General features: G+C 45.3%; 2 protein-coding genes across 5 annotated transcripts; one reads left to right on the top strand and one right to left on the bottom strand.

Annotated features, from left to right (window-relative positions):
• Positions 1-1,367: 1,367 nt before the first annotated feature.
• On the bottom strand, positions 1,368-13,804 carry LOC136457850 (U3 small nucleolar RNA-associated protein 25-like). Of its 4 annotated transcripts, none has more exons than XM_066457854.1 (8): positions 13,666-13,804; positions 13,411-13,567; positions 11,103-12,330; positions 9,140-9,844; positions 8,639-8,757; positions 6,644-6,859; positions 5,816-5,999; positions 1,371-1,992 (listed from the first exon to the last, which is right to left on the bottom strand). In XM_066457854.1, exons 2-3 carry the CDS (start codon positions 13,550-13,552, stop codon positions 11,540-11,542), a joined length of 933 nt encoding a protein of 310 aa, XP_066313951.1. In that variant the 5' UTR covers positions 13,553-13,567; positions 13,666-13,804; the 3' UTR covers positions 1,371-1,992; positions 5,816-5,999; positions 6,644-6,859; positions 8,639-8,757; positions 9,140-9,844; positions 11,103-11,539. The 4 variants fall into 4 exon arrangements, with proteins under 4 accessions (XP_066313950.1, XP_066313951.1, XP_066313952.1 ...); XM_066457855.1 differs by having other exon boundaries at positions 1,372-1,992; positions 8,639-8,701; XM_066457853.1 differs by having other exon boundaries at positions 1,368-1,992; positions 8,639-9,844.
• Positions 2,554-5,276, top strand: LOC136457849 (heavy metal-associated isoprenylated plant protein 37-like). The gene is made up of 3 exons (XM_066457852.1): positions 2,554-2,890; positions 2,995-3,070; positions 3,747-5,276. Exons 1-3 carry the CDS (start codon positions 2,852-2,854, stop codon positions 4,937-4,939), a joined length of 1,308 nt encoding a protein of 435 aa, XP_066313949.1. The 5' UTR covers positions 2,554-2,851; the 3' UTR covers positions 4,940-5,276.
• Positions 13,805-14,990: the final 1,186 nt, after the last annotated feature.

The following is a 14,990-nucleotide window of genomic DNA, read 5'->3' as shown; positions in this document are numbered from 1 at the left end:
AGTTTTTCGAAAAGTGTTACAGTAGGTATCACATCGAATCTTACGATATATGTATTGAGCATTAAATATAGACAAAAAAAAAATTAATTACACAGTTTGATTGGAAATCGTGGGACGAACGTTTTGAGCCTAATTAATCTATAATTAAACACTAATTATCAAATAAAAACGAAAATGCTACAGTAACAAAATTCTCAAATTTCTCGAACCAAACACAGCAGCTCGATCGGTACAACGACGGCAGGGGTTCGTTTTACGACTGCAAGCATTTACCACGAGTTACCAGCGACAGCGAGGATCGATCTCCGAGGTCCGAGTACAACGCAAATACAGAGTACTCCTACGTACCTGTTGGACTGGACGTGGACGAGGACGAGCAGTGTGCTCGTCATAGAGGCCTGCATCTTCAGTGACGTGAAGCAAAGATCTACTACAGCGCAGCGCACGTACGGCACCAAGCCACTGGAGACTGACAGAGAGCTTTGGAGTAAGGAGAACAGGCAGGCAGGCCATCGTCGCGTCGCTGTTCGACTGCATACCTGCCTCAAGCTTTCAATTCCTTCGTCCCTTCCCTCGGTATTAAACGCCCCCATTACCCACCTGCTCCTCCCTCTCACTCTCACCAGTCACCATGCATTCATGCCACCAAAGCAAACGCTGCACCTGCACCCAACCCCGACAGCAAGGTGCGAGGCTTCGCAACTGCTCCACGGCCGACATGTGGGACCCCGTGTTAGTATTCCATTTGCATAGGGTACACCGTACATGTAGGGCTGGCTGGCTGCATTGCAATGTTGTCGTGCTGGCGACCTTGCATTGCATTATTATTACTGCGTCGAGCAAAATCAAACTACATCACGCAAATGGTACTCCTAGTATAAAGCATGCATGCAATTTCTGGGGGAAAATGAGATCAGGACACAGCACTAGAGTTCGTTGCTTCCTGTAAATGCAGCCGCGTCCGTCCAGCTGGGAGTGCGGCTATTTTCCCAAGGACGATGGGAGTCTCTGATTCTGAAAGTTTGAGATCTGAAGGGAGTCTCTGATTCTGAAAGTTTGAGATCTGAAGAAAGGACACATCATACACACTGTACAGCAAACAAAATAATGAAATGCACTGAAGTATGGGTTACTCACTGCCTAGAAAAAAAATGGGTATTTTTATTGAACAAAAGTGACAGCCTCTAATTGTAGTACCCCCTATATATCCAGCAATGTCTTTGAAAAGAGAAAACTTAAGCCTTACAAATTTTATCAACAAATAACAAACAATATACACGCCCAATGTATAGAAATTGCATCCAGAGTGGCTTTGAGATGATATTTAAGCAACTGACAGTATATTATAAGACAAAACTTAAGCTTTACAAATTATCAAAACTAACAAATGATACATATAAGCTACAGGGCGCTGTTCACCACCAGCTAGTCAGACACTACTATGCTCTCACCAGCAACTAGTCAGACACTACTATACGGGTACTCCACTCCACATTCCGCAGCACACACAGACGATATAAAATAAGTAAAAATCCTCAAGAAAGAAAAACGCAGCGTACTATCAGTAATAAAATACTTCCTCCGTAAAAAAAACGTAATTCACAGATGTAGCGTTTTTTTCGGAGAGAGTACATTTTTATATGCTGTAGATGGACCCCGCGGTGCTCCCTCTTTACAGGTTTTTGGTGCGGAGCCCAAACTCCGACGCGCACACGGCACCCCGCTCGCAGCACGCACGCACGGACACAGCGGCAGAGCAAGGACCACAGCATCTTCGGAAGGTTATCGTAACTTATTTACTGCTGACCTAATTTGGTAAAACACTGTTTCCGGTTGGAAATAGGCCAGGTCACCCCTCATTACCTCCGCTCTGACGGACTGCCCTCTCTGCGTCGAGCATCGCCCGCCCAGCCTCACGCAACTGTTGTACGTGGCTTAGCTCCAGTCAGTCCAGTATCGCAATTGCTTCATGTTTCGGTGCAGTTTGGCACCCTGAAAGAGTGAAAGGTGATTACATACAAGTAATTTCCAATTTTCCAGGCAATAAGTAATACTGTATTATGTGTTGCATGCTATTAGGTCCCGTGGCAGACCGTAAACTGTATAGCAATGTACTCCGTCCGTTCAAAAAAAACGTACAAAAAAAACGTAATTCTAGCTTTGAACACGCGACGTACAGTACAGTGTCAGCCTGCAAAATGGGACGCGCACACAGGCCTTGGCGCCTTGCTTCCCCTCGCTCTCTTGACTCTCCGGACAATGTTCTGGAGGGAGTACAAAAGTGAAGTTTTACCACACTATTCTAACGATAGGAGAGAGGTACTAGAGCTGAGAGTGTGGTGTGGGCATGGCTGTATATATATAGTACAGGGCGTCGCAATATATTTTTCCCACAGCGGTGGGGCAGGCAGGCAGGAGCCAAGGAGGGCGAGGGAGACGAAGGCCCAAGCCAAAGCCCAGGCGCGCCCATGTGGGTGTGTGAGAGGGTCGGTCTCGGTCAGGTCACTGAGATATATAGGAGGGGAGAGAGAGCCAGCAGCCAGCAGGGCCCAGGTGAGGGTGAGGGTGAGGCCGAGAGGAGCGTTGCCGAGCCATTCTTTTAAATGCGGGCGGGGGGAAGTGAGTAGTGGCTTCACCTGCAACGGCACAAGCACAAGAACAAGAACAGAGACTCTACTATCACTCCTCCACTTCCCCACCATCAGCTGCCCCATCCTCCTCTTCCTCCGTCCGTCTCTTCTCTTCTCTTCTCTTATCCCCCAGCAGCCAGCAGTCTCTCTCTCTCTCTCTCTCTCACACACACACACACACACAAGCAGCGACTTGCTCACAGTAGTGCTCCCCGGACGGAATGACCAAGGACGAGGAGTTCAAGCTGGTCAAGATCCAGGTTTCCCTCTCTCTCCCTCTCCCTCTCTCTCTACAAGTCATGTGGCTTCTTGAGTGAGAGCTGACTCGAACTGTTCTTGGGCCTTGTTCGCTTGTTTCTTGCAGAACCATGTGCTGAAGGTGAACATACACTGTGACGGGTGCAAGCACAAGGTCAAGAAGCTTCTTCAGAAGATCGAAGGTACTTCCTCCTCCGCCCCCCCCCCCCCCCCCCCCCCCCCCCCCCCCCCCTCTCACTCTTTCTCTCCCTCTCGTGCACACACACAGGTTTACTGCCACCCACACACACACAATTTCTTGGCCTCCTACAGAAGAGCGCCTTACTCTAAGGTGGTGTGGTACTTTGTTTTCAGTTCTCCTTTTCCTTGACGGCCACTTCACTGCCAATATCTTTTCTGCCCGGCCATAAAAACCGAGAGCTTTGTCCACTTGCAACCACCCCTGTGTCTTGCTAAATGTGTTTACACGACAAGAGATCCCGCCTTTCCATGTAACGGGCACTTGATGTTCAGACCAGATTGATTGTTAATACCATCCTTCTACCTTACGAGAACCAAAGATAGGAACCGCTAAAACTTGATTCCGGTTTTAGAGATGGTGTGCATTTTATTTTACTGAGCTATAGTAAATAGGGAGCCCCAGACTTTTCACCTCAGGTTGAGGTGAAATTTCCTGCCCGTTCATTCAAATGGATGGGCAGGAAAGTACTCTGGATCGCAACGCCACTCACTGCACAAGCCCACATCTTGTGATATGCATGCAATCGCCAATCGGTGACACAGTACATGGTAATTACTAGTTACCGTTGCTCACGAGCGGCCTGTGACCTCTCTCTGCTGCATCTCATCTCATGGCAGGCGTGTACTCGGTGGCCATTGATGTGGACAACCACAAGGTGTCGGTGACAGGCGATGTGGACTCGGAGACCTTGATCAGGAAGCTCACCAGGGGCGGCAAGCATGCGGAGCTGTGGTCACAGCAGAAGGGCGGCGGCAACCAGGGCCACAAGGGCAACAATGGCCAGCAGAAGCAGCAGCAGAGCCACCAGCAGCATCAACAGCAGCAGAAGCAAGGTGCCAATCCGGGCAAGGATGGGCACAACAAGAACAACAATGGCGGCCAGAAGGAGCAGGGAAAGCAAGGAGGGGTTGGGAGCCTCATGCAGGGCCTCAAGGCATTCAAGAACCTGCACAGCAACAAGCACCAGCTCCCTGAGCTCAGCTCGGAGGATGATGACATGTATGATGACGAGGACGATGAGTTTGACGACGACTATGAGGAGGAGCTTCGCTTCCTTGGGGACAAGATGAGCCAGCTCGGATTCCACAGCAACAACCACCATCAGAACCAGAACAAGAACGGGAACAATGCTGCTGTCAACAATAACCACAACAGTGGCAATGGCAAGAAAGGTAATGGTGGCGGAGCCAATCATCACCAGAACAACCACCACCAGAACCAGAAGAATGTAAATGTGATCAACATGGCAGCTGCAAATGCCAAGATGGGCGGCGGAGTCCAGAACCAGAAGAATGCTAATGCGATCAACATGGCGGCGGCGGCGGCGAACGCCAAGATGGCGGCTAATGGTGCCCAGAGGAACACTGGTGCCATGAGTGGCATGTTGGGCCTGAGCCATGGCTTGGGAGCCGGCAGTGCTGCTCCTGGCTTCCAAGGCTACACAGGCTTCAACCACCCGTCCTATGCCGCCGCCGGCTATGGAGGTCTTCAGCAACAGCATCTCCAGCAGCAGCAGAGCAACAACCTCATGGCGAGCATGCAGGGGTACCATCATCACCCTGCAGCGACGGCCGCGATGATGAACAATTTGAGGGGTCTGAACAGCAACATGATGATGATGCATCAGCCCCAGCAGCAGCCGCAGATGATGTACCACTCCTCTCCCCAGATCAGCCCTTACACTGGCTACTATAACCCTTACAATTACTACTACCATCCCCATCCTGGCAGTGCTGGTTACCCAGCCAGCAATGGGGATGTGGAGACCATGTTCAGTGATGAGAACACCAAGGGCTGTGTTGTCATGTAGGGATGAGCTACAATCCTATAATCTAGAGGTTGGTGATGGACCATGGTAATGGTGATGCAGTCCTGCTACCTTTTTTTTCGTTTTTTTTTTCCTTCCATTATTTTACTGCTCGTATGGTTTCGCCTGTATCAAGAGTGAATCATGGTGTTGACTTAGATGTGTTGTTGAAAGTAGGGGCAACTTGAGAGGGTTATCAAACAGTGTAATGTAATACCTTTTAGGCTTTTACTGCCTAGTGCTTTGCCCTGACTGGCTTGTTATAATTTGTATATTGTATATCTGGGTGTTTGTGGCTTTGGACTAGTATGCTGTGGCATGTGAGTGCTGCTCATGGCCTAGACTAACAGTGGAGAGGGTGAACAACTGTTAGGCCTTGTTCAGTTACAAAAAGTTTTCCTAAAAAATGCTACAGTATTCATCACATCGAATCTTATGATACATGTATGGAGTATTAAATGTAGATGAAAAAAAACTAATTGCACAGTTTGGTTGGAAATCGCGAGATGAACATTTTGAGCCTAATTAGTCTATGATTGAATATTAATTATCAAATAAAAACGAAAGTGTTACCGTAGCTAAATTCCCAAATTTCGTCTAACTAAAACAGCCTTAGCAGTCAACATTGTGGGTGATGCATGCCAGGCAAAATTTGTCGGTGACAGCATTGGAGTGGACTTGGTAAAAGCATGCCATGTGAATACAAATTAAACAGTAGTTAATTAAGCACAAAGGACTCAAGAGCTTTCGAGTCCCGGCACTTTAGTTTAGGCAGCACAATTTCTCAGGGTAGTGTAATAGTGTTTAAGGTCGAAATATTACTAGGAGAATTACATATTGTAACAATTTCGATCACCAAAGAGGAGGAAGCTTTCAAACCTGTAACCCTGGAGATAAAGAGAATTCCATGGGAGCATTTTCCTTGAAAGAAAGTTATGAGCCTGCTGAAACCAAAGATTCCAGCCATGATCAAATTCCATGATGAAAGTGTATGCTGGTAAAGGTGGTTGAAAATGAATGCCCATCATAATGGTTGTGGCTCCCTTCATGAACGCATTGGTCCCTAACAAAAATAAATTCTGATTTCTCGTCAGTCTTTCTTACCACTTTGCCAGACTATAGTACAGATACCATAACGCACCCCTTATATAGACAATTGATACCTGTTGCGAAATAAACAAACATAGAAATACCAGTACTAGGATTTGTTATTATTCTGAAGATTTTAGAAAGATCGACTTTCCAGTGTTGTACCGAAATGTGACTGAGGCCATGTTTAGATTGCAAAAAACTGCAACCCGATGAATAGTAGCGTTTTCGTTTTATTTGATAAATATTGTCCAATCGTGAACCAACTAAGCTCAAAAGATTCATCTCGTGATTTTCAACTAAACTGTGTAATTAGTTATTTTTTTTACCTACATTTAATGCTCCATGCAAACGGCTAAAAATTGCTGTGACGGAGAGAGAGTAAAAAAACTTAGAATTTGGAAGTGATCTAAACAAGGCCTGAGGGGGATGGCACAAAAGGTGGAATGCACAAGCTCACTTATCCCTGTATATTCTTAAGAATTCCAAGAACTTTTTTAGCAGTTTTTATCCAGTTTTCAAGTAGTTAGTTATGCCTTATCAGAAAAAAAATAGTTGTTATCTGTACGAACTACAAAGGCAATATTTTTGTAGTGCACAGCAGTTCCCCCACTTCACCTGTATAAAGAATGTGTAGATTCTCGGGAAGGGAAATTAGCAGACAAATGGCTTGTTTATTCCTCCTTGGATGGGTGGAATGGTTGATGTGCGTATAATATTTCATACACTTCAGGGAGCGTGCGGCACGCACGCCTGCAGCAGTGATGATGGTCAACTCAATGCAAGATCCGGACGGATGGACAGTGCAGCAGCAGCTGTACCGTTCCGAGTAACCTGCAGGAAAAGAAACCCTATCAGCCGTCCTTTGTTTCGGTGGCTTATCAAACCAGCACCAGCCAGGCTTATCAGTCTAGAAATCAACCAGTGAACAGACTCATTGGAGGGTTTTTTTAATTTTTTGATAAAACCATGAGTTGGAGTTGAAATGCAGGGATGAAACAAGCATTAAGATGCCAGTGTGCAGCTTATTTCAGTGAAGAATAAATATGCACGGTAACAAGCGCTTGTGCTGAACAAGTATATGCATAAACTAGCAGACCAATTTTCCACGACTAATGGTCCTGATTCCTCAATGGCTGAAGGTAGAGGACAAAGCCGCTTGTGGGCAAACTGCTCTGTTCACTTGGCTTATAAGCCGAACTTTTTTCAGCCAACGAACAATATTTTTCTCTCACAACAAATCAGCCAACCATACTTTCAGACATGGCTTATCAGCCAAGCGAACAGGACAAATCTGGATCAACACCCAGTTTTCTTTCCGTCAGACTATCTCCAATGACAGAAACCTAAAATAGAGACCCATTGTACAGTTTAGGTCACGCACAGTAAAAGAGTCACACACACAAAACTTTCCTTCTCCAACAGCGACCGCAAAAGCAGAGCACACAAAACTGCCGCGCCGCTCCGGCCGCTCGCCACGGGCACGCCACGCCGCTCCCCGCCGCGGACCCCACTGCGGACCCACCTTGCCCTGTCGGCCACGCCGTGCTGCCGTCAGGTGCCGCGTGGTGGAGGAGTGCTGGGAGCCATCGCTGCAGCGTCTGTCGGAGCGGGCCTGGTTCCATGACTCCTGCGACCTACCTCCGCTCTCCTGCCCAGCTCGTCTTCGATGTCGCAGGATTTTGTGGAGCCAAGGCTAGATCTAGCAGTAGGGCGGCAGGAGGTGGTACGAGGCCGGCGGATCTGAGGGATCACCGGCTCGCGGAGAGACGAGATCAGGGAGGCGCGGCGAATTCGCGAGCCAAGGCAGAGGATGGTGAGGAGGAGGTGGAGGGCCGTGGGCGCCATGGCCGCGCTGCGGTCGACGTGGGCCGTGGTCAGGGAAACGAGGCGGGGCGGACGACCACGCGGGGCGCAGGCGGCAGCGAGTTCGTCGGGGACGGGGCGGACGACGCTTTTTTGGGTCGTGCATCGCGTCCCACCCAAAATGCATTCCTCGTTTGTGTCGTCCATTGAAGCGCGTTTTCCATCGATAAAAGCAACATGGAGTACGTATTTTGGGTTTGCATGCCGTGATGCATGAGTTGTTGGAGACAGTGTCAGGACGTAACTTGGGTAACGAGTCCCTTGCCGTATTGATACCCAACACACAAGCTTTGTGGAAAAGAGGTTTTTCCCTAGCAGAAAAGCTGAGAGACACTAAAGCAGAGCCAGTACATGATGCTAGCGTAGTTGAAATGAGGCTTTCTCCATTTCAGTCAACATCTCGCCCCCGCACACATGCATTTTGTGTGTATGAGCCTATGAGGGGAGAAGTACTCCAACAGCCATGTGAGACCCACGTACAGCAAACGTCTCAGCAAGCCAGGCGGTGAGGAGTAAGAACTGAGGGACCAGAACACAGGAAACAGTGGACAAAAGCTGGAACCCAGCCGAGGGCATGGAAAGCCATGCACAGTAAACTATAAACACAAACGATCATCTTTAGACTTTATCAGGCAGCTTTGGCATATCACTAGAATAAAATTGATGCTTGCTTTTAGCACAAGGGATTATAATGAGAGGGGGGGGGGGGGGGGGGGGGGGGGGTGAATATAAAGGGCAAAAACAAACCTCTTCAACAAAGAGGAGGCTCTGCGACGGCAAGGTCTGAGCGGGGGCACCACGCTTTTTGACCTGTAGTTGTGAAGCACAGTGAAATGCTACTTGCAACTACCAAGAAAACTTGGCCCCTGCGAGATGAACAAGCGGGCAGAGAACCATTGGGGGAGGTGATGAGATTCTCTCTGGAATGCGACATTCACCTCAACAGACATGCCAGACTTTTGATTCAGAGCTTTGGTATTTGGGTGATGTTTTGTATATTAGTGGTACTTCGAAATGTGGGCAGTTTAAGCAGTATGGGGACCTTAACTGTAAAAGCTACCACTGAAGTCGTGTCATTTCTGAAAATTTTAAAGACACGATGTTCTTGTTGCGGACTAGATTAGTTCCGGTTAGTCATTATCACAACTCAAAATATTATTATATTTGATGAACTGGAATTCTAAAGCTCAATTAAAACTAAGAATGAAACATAAAAGAATACTTAACTTGCAAGTTGAGCGTACTTACCTTATTCATTTGATCAAGCATAACCGATCGTGAAGAAATCACTCCTTATCCAAAGTTCCAAACTAATAAACATATCTTCAAAGTACCCAGTGGAGAGAGCTTCCGCTCCGTGCAGGGTCTAGGGAAGGATGTCAGTGGCAAGCCTTACCCTCGCATGTGCAATGCGAGGAGACCACGACTTGAACCCGGGACCTTCCGGTCACAGGCGATAAGACTCTACCACTTGCACCAGGCCTGCCCTTCTTTCAGGGTTCAAAGTAACCTGCCTTTTTGTCAATTAATAAAACCATAGATGAATCCTTGATGTACGCTATATGTTCACCGTCTTATTGTATACTTTGGTTTAACTTTATGTGAGTAAAAAGTGGAGGACGAAACTTTAAGGTCCCCAATGGAAGTCTGAAAAGCCTACAATAGATCATTAGGCTGTGGAGACAGCCAACTACAATATTCACAAAGGAAACTTCAGCAGTGGATGCTTTTCAGACTTTGTAATAGCATTTCAGCAGTAGCAACAAGCTCAAGAACTTTAATATTGATCTGCCCCTCATGCTTCCAGAGAACAAACTAAGACAACGAATCTTATAATTCTGTTTGGAAGCAATTCAATATTGTAGAGTAGCTATAATTGAGGTGAGATGCGTGAATAAAGTGAGCATGCTCACCTGCATGATCCCATAAGAAGCTTCCTTGCCTTCGCTCTACCTGAAAAGGAGAAGTGAACACAAGCAAGTAAATTACTTGCATGACAGTTTTCAATCCCATTGCTCTAGATCAAATATACTGCAAACCATTGATTTTTCGAACCTTCACATTAACAAGGCAACTTCTCATATAAGAAATCCACCATACAGTGGTAACAAAAATAAAGGTCACCACGTCACAACAAAAGTCCGACGGCTTTATTGGCTCAGTTGCCAGTTGGCACAACAATCAGATCCAGCCAGCATGATAAACAGGGTTGAGTAACCATGGATTGCTCAACAAATTAAACTTTTCAATATGCAGGCTGAACCTTCAATTTATCACAGCAGGTAGTGGAATGACAGCATCAGTCTTCACACGACAGTTAGCATTAGCAACAATCTACTATATGAACTACAAATAAGTGATCAACCATCCAAACAATGTTATTTAGCCATTAGGACAGACAATTAGGGGCTGTTTAATTGCGTCCCAGGCAGCTTTGCCTAGCACTGCACTAGCTCCCAGGCGTCTGATTTCGAACGCCTGAGGCTGAGAAGGCTGCCTGGTGCTCATGCTGCCTGGGAGGGCGCAAGCCAAATATGTCCTTAGTGTATAATCTTCGAACTGCATAAGGCGTACTACAAGGAAAAAAAAAAGAAAAAACCCAGTGGTATTGGTACCAACCATTTCAAAACAAGTCCAAACCAAGTCACTAAAGTCCAGCCAGTTACCGCTCACACCAGCCAGGACTGGTTTATATTGTACCAGCAAGTAAGAGATGAACCCAGTGGTATTGGTAACCAACCATTTCAAAACAAGTCCAAACCAAGTCACTGAAGTCCAGCCAGTTACCGCTCACACCAGCCAGGACTGGTTTATATTGTACTAGCACTAAGAGATGATTTCAAATGGTTTTGATGTAATCTTAGTGTTGAAGGTTATGAAAGACCGAACAAGCACAATAGTTTGCGGAAACAGATAATTGCATACTAAGTAAACATGTGCACTCGAACAATACAAAGAAACAAATTTTATGTCCTATGAAACTATCAGGGGAAATAAACTGTTAGTTTGTCATGACAGCTATATACAGCTTCTAATGATATATTGGTTATATAAACATGCAACATAAGGCCTGACCTCCATAGTGCTTAGTCAATCAACACCAAGTCAACAAGTATGACCACAAAGGTTAGTGGTAAATCTGGTACTGTAATACTGTAGTTGGTCCAACTCATATAACTTGTAAGCGTTACAAAGGACATTAGCTATTCACCTCAGATACAAGAGAAACTGAGAAACTATGCAAAATCAACAGTTTGAGCAAATCATTTCCTCACAGACTTCAATTATAGAAACAGTTGAGAATATCAAGACATGCATGTGTTGAAGAGTGAAGATAACAGAGAAACTTCAAGTCTGACTTGAGTTAGTTGTACACAAACTTCGTATCACTCCAGTGTGAACAAAGAGAATCATACTCCCTGCTTCTTGCTGGACTCAGATAGACAGTAATTCAGAACTCTCAATCGCCAAATAGAACAGACGTCACATGTGAATGATATGAACATTTATGTTTTTCTTGAAGTGCTTGTGCCATCACACCAAGCATATCCCATTGTGAATAACACTACAGATAATTCGTGAACCATCTGAAGAAAGCATTCTGATGTGAGGGAAAAAGAGATGAATACATTACGAGGTATGATAACCTCAACGTCTGTCATTTTTCCTCTTCCTAGCTTTGGCTTTCTGCCACTTTTTCCTAGACACTAATTTACTCTTTGGCTTTAACTTCAACTCTGGAGAAAACTTGAAATTTGGGTCCCTCATGCGTGCCTGTATATCCTTAAAGAACTGTATATTGAGCTTTTTTGGTCCACCCTCCCGCAGCTCTGCATATTCTGGTCCTGAAACAATGTTCTCAAATGCACCAATCAGGATATCTATATCAGTAACAACATCAAATACGTTAATGTAGCGTCCATCAGGGCCTTTCTTCAACTTTTTAAGAGCATTTTCTACGGCAAGTTTTCTTGCTTGCTTTCCCGGAGATAGCTCAGGTGGTTCATTCTCTACTTTCAACAGCTCTGAGATTGTGCGGTACTTTGGTGACTCGTCAAATTCAAACACCTTATCAATATATGAATCACTGCGTTCACTAGGATGTGCTTCGGAGGGAATATCATCGTCATCATCGTCTTCACTGCCACTCCAGAGAGTCATATCATCTTCATCACTCTCAGGGCATATACTTCTTAACTCGTCACTGTCATCAGCATCAATAAGATTTGAATTTTCCTTGGCTTGCCTCTTCACTTTCTTAATTTCACTCTCCAGTTTTGTATCACTCTCTTCGTCGTCGTCGTCATCTTCACTACCTGTCCACAGACAGTCCTCTTCATCTACGTCCTCCTGCCAAGCTTTTCTGAACTCCTCATCCCCAGGCCTTCTTTTACCAAACAGATCGTACTGTGAGCGATCGTCAGCAAAGTATCGGGTTCCTGGATAAGAAATTCCCTTCAGTATAAATTGTACTCCCTAAAGGTTCATTTATCCATTTTGACAAAATAACTACAACATTCTAGACTGATCAAACTATTAGTTTGCCTCCACGACCACCTTAACATCAACCAATGCACCTTGTATTAAATTATCTACTATTACCTCCAATTCCAGATGTAGGTTGTTTTAGGATTCTATCCAGTCAAACGTTTTTAACTTGGACCACTGATAACGAGTTACATAGATTCACAACAGATGGTTGCTGTTATCATATTCATCATGGAAATATTTTTATAATATATATAATTTTCACTATTTGAAATGGTACGTTTTTTATCCTTCGTAATACAAAGATATACAGCTCTGCTGCATGTTCGATAACAGAAATGGTGTATTTCAATAAATTTTACAAGTCAAGGTGTCACATTTGAGACTGTGTCGCTGTCCTAAACAACCTAAACCTACATTTGGAATCAGAGGGGGTACTTGGCAAGTTACCATCCTTCACATGAAGCAACAGAAGATTTCAAACAAACCACTGACTGTCTGGAGTGCAAGGAGTGTAAATCCACTTTGCCAGAAAAGAAGGAAGTGCTGAGGTTTTGGCGTACTCTGCATCTGAAAATCCCAATATTCTGCTGTCTTAACCCCAGCCGTGGAATTGGGTTGTAATCGGATATTTTTTTTCTATCTATCAATGAAACGACATGCAGCTCTCCTGCGCGTTCGAGAAAAAAATATTCCGTTGTCTTAATCTTAAGAAATACTTTGTCATTTTCCCCCCGAGAGGAAACATACAGTGTAGAACAATAGTGGTATACTTCAGTTCTATAGCTTCTTTCCCCAAATCAGGTAAACACAATCAAGAAGTGAAATGGGTTACGCACACTGTAGCATATGCAGTTTTCAGATGCAGGTGGTGGCGATGAGCCAATGATGCATGCGTCCCCTCGTGCTCCATCACACTAATCTCACATCATTCATCGCCAAAGACGAGACCAAAGGCGCGCGCGTGGGGGGGGGGGGGGGGGGGGGGGGGGGGGGGGGGGGGCGGGTTATCGAATTCGAACAGCCCGCACCTTGAGGCGCCTGAACCGGAGGAAACGACAGTCCGACAGCTCGAGTAAGCATGCCCAGCGTCGGCGGTGGAGCAGACAGGAGACGCGGCGCGTGGAGGCGGAGGTGCGGGAGGAAGTGGCGGGCGACGAGGCAGCGAGCCATGAATAGGTGGGAAGCCTGACACCGATATCCAAAGACCAAAGTGGAGGAAAATCGTGTCAGAGTGGAGGGCAGAGTTGGCGCAATGGGAATGGGATTGAAGCGTCGATCCTTACCTAGGTCCCTCGGCGGCTTCAGGAGTCGGCGGGCGAGTTGCTCTGGCGGCGGTCGGCTCCGTTTTTGCTTCCTCAGTCCGAGTCGGGCTGGCCGCGGCGGCTTGCGTCCGGCGGGCGAAGCGGCGGCGGGGAACGACGCCTTCGGCCGCGGGAAGGGGCAGATACGCCAGGCGCGGCGCAGGCGGCAGGCGGAGGCGCACACGACGGCAGGAGCTCGGGAAGAGGCCGTGGACTGATGATAATGGGCCTCATTGACAATGGTATGGACCTGGTGTGGGCTTCACATGCTTATCTATTTCCTTCGTCCCAAAAAAATATATAATTCTTTTTCTAAAAAAATATGATTATAATTTAAACTTTGACTAAAATTATTAAGAAATTGCTAATATTTATAATACAAAATAAGTACTCCCTCTGTCCAGGAAAACATGCAATTCTAGCGCAGTACCATGTTTTAGTATATCTTGTTTGACTAATTATAGGTAAAAAACTATAAATATTTATAACATCAAATAAATATCATTAGATCAAATATGAAATATATTTTCATAATAAATTAATTTAGAGTCATAAATATGAATATTATTCACTAAAAACTTGGTCAAATATGAACAACTTTATCTGGCACGCAACCCATAGTTGCATGTTTTCCTAGACAGAGGGAGTATTAGATAAATTACATAATGTATTTTTATAGTAAACTTACTTGAAAACATAAATGTTGATTATATTTTCTATAAACTTGATAAAAATTTAAACTTGTTTGACTGGCACGGATCTCATAGTTATATTTTTTCTAAGAACAAAGGGATATAACAAGGAAAAAGGTACATCTTGCAACCTCAAGTATTCTGCAAGTTCGCTTTGCCGCCCTTAATCAGAAACTGGATTTTTAGATTCTTCTGAATTTTTAAACCGTCCATTTTACTCCTTAAGCGATTACTAAAAATGGTTTTGGTTGACATGGTACAAGTTAGCCACGAGGAACGATAGTCAATCATACTTTAACAAAAAAGATAGTATGCATATAAAAATACTAAAATCTAATTTAACCTTAGAAAAATTGTTTTCTCTCAGAAAATATGAATCCATTTTTATATGAACCGTGTTGTCCTTTGCTTGTGCACTCATGTAGACACGCATGGATCCAGTTTGCGGACGTTGCTGCAATAACTAAGTCCTTGCACCATACATCGAGAGCCATCTCTTGGTGTGCACATTACGCCAACCATAACTCTGTACTCCTACAAAGCCTTTCATCGGTACTGTTTGCTAATTTGTTGTGAGAGAAAAACACTGTTTATTTGCTGACAGATGGTTTCACT

The sequence above is a fragment of the Miscanthus floridulus genome, chromosome 6 (assembly GCF_019320115.1).
Source record: "Miscanthus floridulus cultivar M001 chromosome 6, ASM1932011v1, whole genome shotgun sequence".
Taxonomy (NCBI): domain Eukaryota; kingdom Viridiplantae; phylum Streptophyta; class Magnoliopsida; order Poales; family Poaceae; genus Miscanthus; species Miscanthus floridulus.
The sequence above is the reverse complement of the archived record's forward strand: the minus strand, read 5'-3'. Positions and strand labels throughout refer to the sequence as shown.

Coding starts and splice junctions, on each gene's coding strand:
- LOC136457849 (XM_066457852.1), top strand. CDS start 2,852: ATGACCAAGGACGAGGAGTTCAAGCTGGTCAAGATCCAG. Junction 2,891..2,994: donor TCAAGCTGGTCAAGATCCAG/GTTTCCCTCTCT, acceptor TGTTTCTTGCAG/AACCATGTGCTGAAGGTGAA. Junction 3,071..3,746: donor GCTTCTTCAGAAGATCGAAG/GTACTTCCTCCT, acceptor ATCTCATGGCAG/GCGTGTACTCGGTGGCCATT.
- LOC136457850 (XM_066457853.1), bottom strand. CDS start 13,552: ATGGCTCGCTGCCTCGTCGCCCGCCACTTCCTCCCGCACCTCCGCCTC. Junction 12,331..13,410: donor TCCGGTTCAGGCGCCTCAAG/GTGCGGGCTGTT, acceptor TTTCTTATCCAG/GAACCCGATACTTTGCTGAC.